General features: G+C 36.5%; 1 protein-coding gene across 2 annotated transcripts in view; it reads right to left on the reverse strand.

Moving 5' to 3' along the window:
- Window positions 1-12,993, reverse strand: part of VPS37A (VPS37A subunit of ESCRT-I) — a 39,108-nt gene that overhangs the window by 7,792 nt on the left and 18,323 nt on the right. For both annotated transcript variants that reach the window (XM_081084734.1, XM_081084733.1), the window contains exons 5-11: window positions 6,831-7,056; window positions 5,336-5,406; window positions 3,943-4,070; window positions 3,804-3,862; window positions 3,658-3,726; window positions 1,305-1,448; window positions 262-339 (exon numbers count right to left, since the gene is read on the reverse strand). In XM_081084734.1, the coding sequence (XP_080940860.1) occupies window positions 262-339; window positions 1,305-1,448; window positions 3,658-3,726; window positions 3,804-3,862; window positions 3,943-4,070; window positions 5,336-5,406; window positions 6,831-7,056 (775 nt within the window). The remainder of the gene's footprint in view (window positions 1-261; window positions 340-1,304; window positions 1,449-3,657; window positions 3,727-3,803; window positions 3,863-3,942; window positions 4,071-5,335; window positions 5,407-6,830; window positions 7,057-12,993) is intronic.

Raw genomic sequence — 12,993 nt, forward strand, 5'->3', positions numbered from 1 at the left:
CATCAGTAGTTATCAGATGTTGAAAAAAAACTTTTCATTTAAGCTGACATCATAGTGAGAAAATATCCAAAAGATTTTTATTGGCTATATGCTTATGTATATAACATTATGCTTAATATATAATGCAAAATATCCTATATGTAACATAGCATAAGAGCTATAATGATGGTGGCACGCTTAAAGCTGGCTCAACAGGCAGTGGTAAGCACACTTCAGTCAGGCAATAGGCTTGAGACACAAGCCTTCTGGAATGCACCTTACCTATGAAGCATGAAACTGGCTGTGCATTGCGATCACCTGCTGAAGTTTCTCTTCCTTGGCTCTTCTACAGTGGCAAATCTAGAAGATAAATTATTTAAAATACCAGTCACTTCTCCAACCATGTGCCTACTCCTTCCTACATTATGACAGAATTCTATGTAGGATTCTTTTAACCTGTTGAATTAAAAATTAATTTTGTTTGGCAGATAACCTTTACCTATAAACTTCCAGAATGTAAAACAACTGAATCTTTGTCAGTTCTGATTATATATCAATATCTGTGTTTTTAAAATATGAAAATAAATCCTACCATTGTTAACCAGGGAGGTTAACAAACAAATACTTCAAGGTGCAGTTATATAGTACCAACAAACAACAGATGAAAAATCAATGCCTTACTAATGCTACAGCCATAGTTGTTAATGTCCCTGAATTTCAATTTTCTCTCATGGGAAATGGGGTAATAAAACCTGCCCCACCCTCCTTAACAGAATAGGCATATATATAGCACATGTTTTACAAAGTTTAGTAACAAAGGTTATTTTTAAAATGTGATGTTTCAGAGAAATTAGGTAAATATAAAGGACTTTATCAAAGGGCAAGATACTGCCAAGCAGACTCTGATTTTTCTTTAAATATAATGGAAATACTAGTAACATCAAACAGGAAGTTATTCCAGAATGTTCTTAATAACATTTAAAAAATTAATCTCTATAGCTCATTCTCCTAGAATAACTGGAAACAAGTTATTACAGGAGAATATTACAAATATTAAGCACAAACTTAAAGCTACTTTACTAGCTTTATTTCGGAATGACACACTATCAGTTCTAAAAAAGAACCACTGTTTGATTTACCTGCTGTGTACTCACAAGCAGAAGGTTTAAAGTGATAGAAGGATGCTGCTATCTTTCTCAAAGAGGCTCTTTCAGTTTTCTTTCATGGCACTCAAAACCCCAGCTCAGTAATGTGCTAACATTTTTTTACTTTTACTTAATTTGATATTAGACTGTCACTTGTCCTAACCAAAGAATATTACATACTGTTCTCTTTTCCATGAAGTTACTGAGAAAATCATCTATTTCAGTTTTTCCCTCCAAGAAATCTTCAGCAACATTATCAGATTCTTCCTCAGCTTCATGCGCAGCTACTTTTAATCTTGCCTGTAGGGCACTTGCACTACAGCTCTGAAAAAGAAAGTCACGTATTATGTTAGTTCATAATGACCAGAACTCCTTAGAGAGAAAGAAAACAAGGCAGAGGGAGGGAGAAGCAATTTGTTATATGCCTTACATAGGCTCTTTCTGAGGAAATCTGCTACCACCCAGGTCCTCAGTTTTGGATATAGGGGTGGATACCTAACACAAGAGAGACCAAGCCATTGGCTGCAAACTCTTAAATGAAAGAACCTGGGCAAATCACTGTCCTCTCTTAGAGAGTCAGCAATCAGATCATTGTGGTAGGCATCCTCTAAGATGATCCCCAATGAACCCCAACTCCTGATTTCCCTGCCCTGTGTAATCCTCTTTCTCATCAATGTGGGCTGGACCTAGTGACTCACTTCTAATGAACAAAACATGAAAAGTGATGGGATTAAAATTAACCAAAGAGGTGAAAGACTTGTACACTGAAAACTGCAAAACACTGCTGACAGAAATTGAAGATGACATAAAAAAGTGGAAAGATATTCCGTATTCATGGATGGGAAGACTTGATTATTGTCAAGAAGACAATTATTACCCAAAATGATCTAGTTTTAATGCAATCCTTACCAAAATCTCCACGGTTTTTTTGTAATTTTTTTGCAGAAATAGAGTAAGTTCTGCTAAAATTCATTTAAGCTCAGGAGACCTCAAATAGCCAAAACAATCTTGAAAATGAACAAAGTTGGAGGATCCATACTTCCTGATTTCAAAACTTACTACAAAACTATAGTAATCCAAACGGTGTTATACTGACAAGAAGAGACATATAGACCAATATGCAATAGCAAGCCCAGAAATACACCCTCACATATATGGCCAAGTATTTTCTAAAGGTGCCAAGACCACTCAATAGAGAAAGGACAGTCTTTAACCACGGATGCTGGGTAAACTGGAGGTCCACATGCAGAATCAATGAACCCTTACCGTACTGCATGTAAAATTCACTCAAAATGGAACTAAATGAAGGAACTAAAGCTATTCAGTAATAAAACATCCCTCAGAGGATGGGGGAGTAATGGGCAATACTGGTATATGTCAGTAGCTTAGTGCAATGTAAAACACATAATGATTGCTCAATGGTAGTTATTTCTTTTATTCTAAAGAATGACCATTTCTGAAATCCATTATAAATTTATATTCTCCTTTACCATCTTTCTTTTTTTTTTTTTTTTTTTTTTTTGCTGTTGTTTTATTTCTTTTTTATGTTTTATTACACTGGCTTTACCTTCCCAGAACTCCTGATTTTAAAAACACCAGAATATTGTTAATTATGATGTTAGTTACTAATATGAGATATAAAGATTATGAACTCTATTTTCTTTTACTTTTAGAGATTTTTTTAAAATGAGTTTACTTTTATAAAATGCTTTTCATTTTTCATATAACCAGATTTCTAGCATAAAATTTATTTGTGGTGAATTATACTTTTATATATTTTTCTATTTGCTCACTTTTCATTTAAGGCATCCTATATAATAAAAGGGTAATATGCAAATTAACCATCACTCCGTCACAAAGATGGTGGTGCCCATAACCACAAGATGGCAGCGCCCAGTCCACCCAGCCCTGCCGGAGTTCCCCAGTCCCGGTGGGGGGCAGGGGGCGCGGCCACTGAGAGTGGGCAGCGTGAGCGGCCTGGCGGAATGCTTGCTTCGTCGCCACAGTGACGAGGCAAGCGTTCCACCCCGGCCACGGAGGGCCTCTGGGCAGCGGGCATGGAACAGCCAGGGGGGGCGAGTGGGGGTGCAGAGGGGAACGAGGCAGCAAGCATTCTGTGCCCAGCTGCAGAATGCCTCTGGCCAGGCCGGGCACAGAACACTTGCGTTGTTGCAGGCCGGGCTGAGGAGACCGTGCCCCCCCCCAAACCCCCCCCCCACGCCCCCCAGAAGCTTACAAGTGAGTCTATAGTTAAAGTTTATTGCAAGAGTTAAACTGGCTTTATAATAACTTTCCCAGAAAAGTTATTTATGGGGATTTTAATATTTTTCTGTTTTGGAGCCAAATATGCTCTTGCATGAGCACAAATGACTTATAATGTTGCATAACCGAGGGCTGTTCATCAGCATCTAAAGGCCTCATAAAGCCAGACACCTAATAAATGCTTTCTGATAAAAACGAAAGTAACAATGTGGCTGACACACATTAAGATAAAAATTTCTTATGGTAAATAAAAAGAGCTAAACAATCTTACCTCACTAAGTTCATGCTGTCTTTGCATCTTCTTTTCAAAAGTAGATTTCATTTGTGTAAGTAATTCATACTAAAAGAGAAAATAAAAATGCTGTTTTCTTGTATTTATAAATCACATGAATTTCTTCACAATGAGCACCAACTCACCTTCTCTAAAACAGTTTGTCTTTTGGCTTCCAAGCTGGGCTCCAAAAGCAGATTTTTTCCTGTAAAATAAAAATCTGGTTTATTTCTAGGTAAAGGTCACATTTTTCTCAGGAAATTTAACAAGTAAAGGAAGACTTACTTGCAAGCTCCTCAATACTTTTTACTAAGTCGTCCTTGTCAGTCATAATTTGTTTTAGTTGAGGCAAAGTAAGAAACTGTTCTAGTAATATCTCCTCTTGTTCATTCATATTTGTAAGTTGTGACACACTAGAAACAGAATAGACAATGTGTTAATGACTATCAATAATCTAGTTTTTCTCCATTATGATAAAAATTCACTATTTTTCAGTTATCCAGCTGAAGGGTTCTAAATAATTTTGGATGCACACACATGGCAAACTATAACCCTCAAAACAAATAAAACATCAACCACATGGGTAATAAAGTAGTCTGAATGTAGTGTCAAATCACTGCAGGACTATATAAAGAGTAGGCTGTATGAACAGTCACAACCTCCCAATTTTAGCCTCAGTGCCTTATTCAGCTAACAGATATGTGGCTATCACAATAAAAAATGCGTCTATTTGTGTGTATGTGAGCAGGCATAGAAGATTAAGCCAAAATAAAAACTCAATATCCATAGGGTGAAAAAGGCAACTGGATAGGGATGGCACCTAAACCTTTCTGAACATATCTTTTACTTTTGACTACAGATCCATATAAAAGCAATGCATGATTAAAAATCTAAATTCAATATTAAAGAAAAAAGCTGTCTCTTAAAATTCAAAGCAAACTTTTTCTAAGTTACATAATCATCCAGAAAAAATATTATTTGAAGCCCTAACCAGTTTGGGTCAGTGGATAGAACATCGGCCTGCGGACTCAAGGGTCCCAGGTTCGATTCCAGTCAAGGGCATGTACCTTGGTTGCGGGCACATCCCCCAGTGGGGAGTGTGCAGGAAGCAGCTGATCGATGTTTCTCTCTCATCGATATTTCTAACTCTCTATCCCTCTCCCTTCCTCTCTGTAAAAAATCAATAAAATATATTAAAAATATATATATTATTTGAAGAGAAAAAAATAGTATTTGGCTGTACATTTCTGGTGTGGTATATCCTGAAGGAAAAAAAAAGTGTAAAACACCCCACAAAATCTTATCCTACATTAAGTATTCATATTAATAATATTGGTATTATTTTTTTTTACATTCAGTAAATATTTATTGAACATATAAATGAAATAATTTTCACAAGAATGTAAATCACGTAAGAGAAAGAACATTGTTATCCTGGTAACTAATGATCATTCCCAGCATCTAGAAAAATCCCTGGTACATACTAGTCATTCAATAAACACAACCTACAAAACATAAAAACTGATTTATAAAATTTCCCAATTAAGACAACCACAAATTAGAAATAATGAGGATTAAAAAATATTTTTATTTAATGTGGATATGACAATGATGATCTGTTTTGTATTTACAAATACAACAGACAACAAATACCAATGTTATTCTCCAAGTCATTTACCTTAGTTCGGAGAGTTCGGGAAATTCATCAGGGACATCTGGCATCCTGTAACCAAAACCATTCTGGCTTATCTAAAGAGAGTTTGAAATAGTATTATATTTCAGCCATCTTTTCAACTGCTCTTGTTCTCATTATCACATCTTTATCTTTGCACTTTACACTGTCCTTACTCTCCCCACTTTCTTTTCTGTATTCTTTTCAGTTACTGTTTTTGATTTTGTTTTTGTTTTTTTGTGGGGGAGGGAGGTGGTCATGTGAGTACCTTCTTAGCTCTCTTTCTTGGGCTAAGTACAGGCTATAAAATAAATCTCTTAAGTATATCTGTGACAAGTGTGGAGAATTATATGTGAATTTCATTGAAATATATGAATAAAGTTACCTCAAATGAAAGGAATTAAGTATAGAACATTAATAAGTTGACAAAAGTCTGAATAGTTACATGACTAAGTTCAGTGAGACAGTAGGGCAGATAAGAAACAGAGTATCCATCATTTGAATATCGATGACTTTAAAATTGAAGACTCATGAAAAGTTATAATTTTGTTTTACTATTAATTGTGGCTTGTTCATAATATTCATTAATACAATGATAAAAGATTTTGGAAAACAAAGTTTACTTGGGTCTATATTCTAATTATTACAAACACTACAACTAGTAAAGCTAGATATAATGTTTTATAACATTTGAGTATTACTATGGGTGATAATTCACTAAAGGTTAAAAGTGAAGGTTTTAAATCCCTTTATATGTTGTATGCACAAATATTAGTCTCTTATCTCAGCAAACTCCCACATGGCAACAGTTAGTAGCTTAATTAAGGAACATAATTTTTAAACCAATGGACACTTGAAGCCCTTAGTATGCTATGGCAGACCCTCCACAATCTGCTTCTCCTACATGGTCATTTCTTGTGCCTTTGCCTAAGTCCTATATGACAGCCAGAGAGATCTTTTACAGGCAGCTTCACAAATACACCATCTGGTAATGCCTCCATGCCTCTGCTAATGCTGCTGCCTCTTCAGAGAATGCTTTATATAACCACTTGTCATCCAGACAAATTCATTACCATGTATCAAAATCTAGCCTCAGGCATAAATGCATTCACTCATTTATCTGCCTCATTTTAACTGAGCACCTAATATCTGTATCGGGGTTTAAGGCACTTAAGAATAAAGTTATGAAAAAACAGATTCATATTTTCCTTCTAAGCTCTACCTTGGTCCCTAGCAGCACTGACCATTCCCTCAATTGTGTCTTCAACATAACTTCCGACTTTGTCTTCTACTCTATTGGAAGTTCCTTATTTACAATTATTTGATATGTTGGTGACCTCTCTGAATTTGTTAACTGAGTTGAAAATGTGATCTAATCTTTTTTATCTTTTGTGCCTACTTTAGTGGCTGGCACAAGGAGACATATAAATAATTAATTTAATAGATGTTCATTAAATTAATGTTTCAAGGGTACAAAGTATCGGTTATTGAAGATACCAACCTGCACTGAAGTGTCTGCTGTGGGAACAGGTAATGGCAGATTTGAAAGGATGCCAAATGAAGGAGCAGCAGGTTTGGCTGTTGTATAACTTGTTGTTGATGAAGAAACAGTGTCAGTAACAGATAAAGAACTGACGGTCCTGTTAGCTTCTTGTGGGGGAAATGGAGGAAGAAATGGAAAGCCCTGAGAAGCATAGGAAGGCATCCCACCTGGGTTACTGTATAGGCTAAAGAGAAAGAGAAATATTAGAAGTTAGGGTTAATTGTAAAATTATTCCTAAATTTTCAAGTAACAATTGTCATATGTTACAGATGGAATCCGTTTATGGCAGATGACACTTGTTATAACTGAATTAAATATTATATAATTTGATAAAATATAAATAACCCCTGCCCCCAAAAAAGAAAATGTTGGTTTCCATGAAGAAGAAAAATGTTTTAGAAACCATACAAGTTCAACTTCTCAATAGAAGCAAATAGACAAGCCATATTTAAGTTTTAAGCATTCCACTGGCAACAGTCAATATCTTCATAGAGAGAATGGAAAATAACATTTAATTCAGAAAATTTATTCAAGTGAAGGTTGCTTAGTAACTTTCACTGTATTAGAACAAATATGATTTAAAGTCAAGACTGATTTTCTAGGGAGGTGAGGAAATGTTCTAAGGGGTGGGAGTGGCTGGGGAGAGGTCAATGGGTGGGGAGACACATGTAATACTTAAAAGAATACAGAATTAAAAAACAAACTGATTTTCTAGAAAATTTTAAAGAAAAATTAAATGTATAGATGAGCTGCTAAAAATGTTAATATATAAAGATATAATGTGGGTTCTTATTCAAGATGGTGATGTAGGAAGATCCTGAACTCACTTCCTCTCATGAACACACAGAATCTGTAAGCTACATATGAATAATTTCTTCTGAAAGAAATCCTAAAAACTGACTTCTATACATCAAGCAAATAAGAAAAAAAAAAGACATCAAAATGGGTATGAGAGGATAAGATACAATCTTGCCATAAATCACACCCGTGGCAAGGCAACCATAATTGGGAGGGAACTCAAAACCCAAAGTTTCTCTCCACGGAGCAAAGTGTTTGAGCTCCACAACTTTTAAAACCAGCCCCATGAAGATGAGCCCTCTAAACATCTAGCTTTGCGAACCAATGGGACTGGCATCCACCAGCTCCCCAAAGCTACAGCAAACTGAGAATCAGTTCTTGAAGCACCTGGTGCACCGGCTTTTTCTGTCTGCTATTCAAGAGATGCCACTGATCACCTGGCTCGGAGGCCAGGGAGCTGGAGTTCCTGGGGCCAATAGGATTTTAATAGTTACAGAGACCACTACCCACAGGGCCCTGCACAGACAGCAGGAACACCCTATTTGCTTGTGCAGGAACTTCGGCATGAGGGGCCGGTTTCAGGTTTGGCATATATCTAGAGCAGGGGTGGGCAAACTTTTTGACTCGAGGGCCACAATGGGTTCTTAAACTGGACCGGAGGGCCGGAACAAAAGCATGGATGGAGTGTTTGTGTGAACTAATATAAATTCAAAGTAAACATCATTACATAAAAGGGTACGGTCTTTTTTTTTTTTTTTTTAGTTTTATTCATTTCAAACGGGCCGGATCCGGCCCGCGGGCTGTAGTTTGCCGACGGCTGATCTAGAGGCTAACAAAGGTGCTCTCAGGGAATATGGGTGGTAGACGCCATCTTGCACTTTCCCTTTGCCTCTCTACAGCTTGCTGGTATTTCCCAGAAAGGAGATTATACACTTACCTAGAGCCAGACTTTTGAGACTGTCTCTAACAGGACACTTCTAAATTGCCTGGATGTTGTGGCCAGTGGGACTTAAGCTTGTGTCCCACACGACAGTATATATTTGCATATTTTAAAAGCTGCTACCACCCACAGCCTGGGAAGCAGGCAGGAACTGGCACAACCTGAACTACTGTTAGCTCTTAAAAATATAATAGACTGCTTGAATAATCATAAAGGTTTGAGTCATTCAAGAGATAGGGCAAGGTTCATCTCCTAGTCCAATCCTCAAGACTGGGGGAGGCAACTGTTTTATCTCATGATAGAAACCAACACAAAGAGTCAAGCAAAAATAAAGAAACAAAGTCTATGCTCCAAACAAAAGAAAAAGATAAAACCTCAATAATGGAGATAATTTACCTGGTAAACAGTTCAAAGTAATGGTTAAGAAGTTGCTCAAAAGAATGGTGGACCAGAGTGAGAACTTTAACAAAGAACTAAGAAATGTAAGAAAGTACCAAACAGAAGTCATAGAGCAGTGGTTCTCAACCTTCCTAATGCCGTGACCCTTTAATACAGTTCCTCATGTTGTGGTGACCCCCAACCATAAAATTATTTTCGTTGCTACTTCATAACTGTAATTTTGCTACTGTTATGAATCGTAATGTAAATATCTGATATGCAGGATGTATTTTCATTGTTACAAATTGAACGTAATTAAAGCATAGTGATTAACCACAAAAACAATTACGTATGTGTTTTCCGATGGTCTTAGGCGACCCCTGTGAAAGGGTCGTTCGACCCCCAAACGGGTCGCGACCCACAGGTTGAGAACCGCTGTCATAGAGCTAAAGAATATGATAACTGAAGGGAAAAGTAAATTGGAGGGGTCCAACAACAGGCTGGGCGAAGCAGAAGAAACAATCAGAACTCAAAGATTGAGCAGTTGAACTAAGCCAATATGAGAAGAAAAAAGAATGAAAGTTGTGAATGAAAATGGGGCTCTGGAATAAATTTGACAAGTTCAGTGACTAAAAGTAATCTCAAGGGTAAACTGGTCATAAATTCCTAACTGGGCAAGAAGTGTTGGTGGAGAAATGAGAATCCTATGCAGTGTTGGTAATACAAAGTGGTGCAGCCACTTTCTATCACCAAAGCATGGAGGTTCCTCAAAAAATTAAAAATTGAACTACCAAATTCGTAAGTCATAAGAAAAAATAATGACAAATTCTATGATATTAAAAAAAACACACCACAACAAACAAATCTCTACACAACAAAGCCCATTATAAGAAAAGACAAATAACAAACTGGGGAAATTTTTTAAACTCATCACAGACACAGGGATAATTGACCTAATATATAAAGAGTTCCTACAAACTGATAAAGGATTAACAACCTAACAGCAGAATGGAGACTAGGAAACAATACACAAGTTGGGGGAGAGGGGGTAGCAAAATGGAAAATCACAAGTTGGGGGGGGGGGATATCTAAATCATAGAAAAAGGTGGTCAACTTTACTGGAATAAAATAAATACTAAAATAAAAACTAAAATTATACAAACATTTTCTTCTTATAAATTGGCAAAGATTGATTCTGGTAATATACTACACTGACAAAGGATATATGTATAGGAGTAGAAGTTATTACTCCACTACTCTGTAGGGCAATTTTGCAGTGTTTGTCAAAATTACGAATATGAATACCACTTTGAGAATATATCCAACAAATATACTCACATTTGGGTAAATTATATTTTTAAAGTTATTCCCTGCAACATTGAGGACAAAGAGGGTGGGCCTTTTAAGAAAAACTGGAAACAAAAATATCCATGAGTAAGATTCTTATATAGCTCTGGCTGGTTTGCTCAATGGTTAGAGCATTGGTCTGCAGACTGAAGGGTCATGGGTTCAATTCCGGTCAAGGGCATGTACCTTGGTTGCAGGCTTGATCCCCAGCCTGGTCAGGGAGTGTGTGGGAGGCAACCAATTGATGTGTCTCTCTCACATTGATATTTCTCTCTCTGTCTCTCCCCCTCCCTTCTACTCTCTCTAAAAAAAATCAATAGAAAAAATACCACTGGGTGAGAATTAACAACAACAACAAAAGGAATCTTGTATAAATAAATTATAGTACATCCATAAGCCAAACACTTTGCAGCCATAAGGAAGAACGAGTAAATGCTTCATATACCAACATGGGACGCTCTCTCCAAATCATATTATTTGAAGGAAAAAAAAGAGCAAGCTAATAGCATGCTACCATTTGTATGAAAAGAAGGAAATAAAATACTACATGCACATACTTCCTTGTATATGCATAAAATCTTACTGTATTTTGAATTCTATACATGTTTGTATGAATTCTATACATACACAGCCAAATGAACAACTCTGAGAAGAAAAACTAAGTTTCCAGGGAAACAGAAATGGCAGGGTGACTTTTTTAAAATATGTTTTTATTGATTTTAAAGAGAGGAAAGAGAGGGAGAGATAGAAACATCTATGAGAGAAAAACATCAACATCGATGGGCTGCCTCCTGCACACCACCCATGCTGGGGCTCAAGCCAGCAACCTAGGAATCGAACCAGCAACCTCCTCGTGCATTGGGTAAACACTCAACTACTGAGTGAGCCATACCAGCCAGGCGGCAGGGTGACTTTTCACTTCATATTCTTTTATACTTTCTGAATTTTAAGCCAAGTGACTATATTATTGATTGAAAAAAATGAAGTTAAAAACATTTTGAAATAAACTTATTTACTTCAAAGGATCTCTCATCTTTAACTTAAAAACTTACTTTTATCTGTAGGTATATTAGTGAGTTATATATAGATACGTTCTTAAGAACCAATATGATCAACATGACATAATATTTGTACTATTCTTGAATGAATCTTAATAATTCTGAACCATTTTGCTTTATTTTGACCCCTTTGATAGACACAACCTATAAAATAATCTAGGAGATGCATCAAACTTCCTTTTTAATAATGTGCACTTTAGCATAGGGCAGGGGGCGGGGCGGGTTGGAGGGGGTAAATGAGGGATAAGGGGGAACAACTATAATGTAATACTTTCAACAATAAAGAATTAATTTTTAAAAATCTGAAATAGAGTATGCCAGCTCATATTAAAAGATAATAATAATGTGCACTTTATCATAGAACTTATGTAAAAGGAGAGCAAGTAAACTTGTTGGCTTCTATTTTCAGATAAGATGAATGATGAGTTAACATCTAGCCCTATCCTAACAGAAGACAGGAAATACTATTTTTAGATAAAGAATATCAGTGAGGCTCATGACTCCAGGACATAGACCAGAGGCAAAGATGAGAGCTAGGGCTGATGGACATAATGAACCTGATAATCTAGCTATGCAGATGTCCGGGCACAAGATGTCACTGCCACTTGACTTATGAACAAAATGACGTTCTTTAAAATTAAACAGAAGGACTGGGCGACAAATACAATAACTATTCTGAAAAGTAAAAAAAAAAAAAAAAAAAAAAAATCAACAGGAAGCTGTACCATCATGCAGTTTCAGAATATCAAAGATATAAAAAAAGTTATGTAAATCAGAAATCAAAATGGCATTGGACATCTTAGCACCAATAGCCTATATTTAGACAATAGAGAAATGCTTTCAAAGTGGAAAAAACACTTCAACTTAGAATTTGAACTGCACCAATTATTAAGTGTAAGTGTATATTAAACACATTTGCAGATTTTTAAAAAAAGTCTCAAAATTTATCTTCCAAGCATCCATGTTGTAATTTACAAAAATGTTCACAGCATTATTTTTGGTCCTATATGGCCTTGCAGAACCAGGCCACTCCATTATCTAGAAGAAAAGGCGATTTTTCTCCCCTTGCATTTTTCTCCCCTGGTCAAGTTTTTACAACTGCCTCAACAAATCAAATGTAGCAAAAGTGAAGGACTTCAGCAACTAAGTCATTATGGCTTTCTCATAGCTCGCTCTCAGGATGTTCACGCTAGAACACCAGCCATTATGTTGTGAGGGAGCCCAGCACACATAAAGGTAGTAACATCTAGGTATACCAGCTGACACCTCCAGGTAAGGCCTCTGAGGAGAGCCTCCTTATGATCAACGAAGCAGATAAGAGCTCACTCTGATGAACTCTTTCTGAGCTGAATACAATAAATGTGCTCGTTGTTTTAAACCACAATTTTGTGGCTAATATGTTATGAAGCCTTAATAACCAGAAAAGATTTTAGCACGTGGAAGTGGACTGCTGCTATGACAAAAAAATCTAAACCATGAGAGTGGCTTTGGGACCAACCAGAGTTTGTGAAAGCTAGACGTACCCTCAGGAGAGTGTAAAAGACTGCAGGGCCTCAAAAAGACTGTTAGCAGGAAAACTAAAAAGATCTAAGAAAACAAA

The sequence above is a fragment of the Myotis nattereri genome, assembly GCF_964212035.1.
Source record: "Myotis nattereri genome assembly, chromosome: 2".
NCBI classification, from domain to species: domain Eukaryota; kingdom Metazoa; phylum Chordata; class Mammalia; order Chiroptera; family Vespertilionidae; genus Myotis; species Myotis nattereri.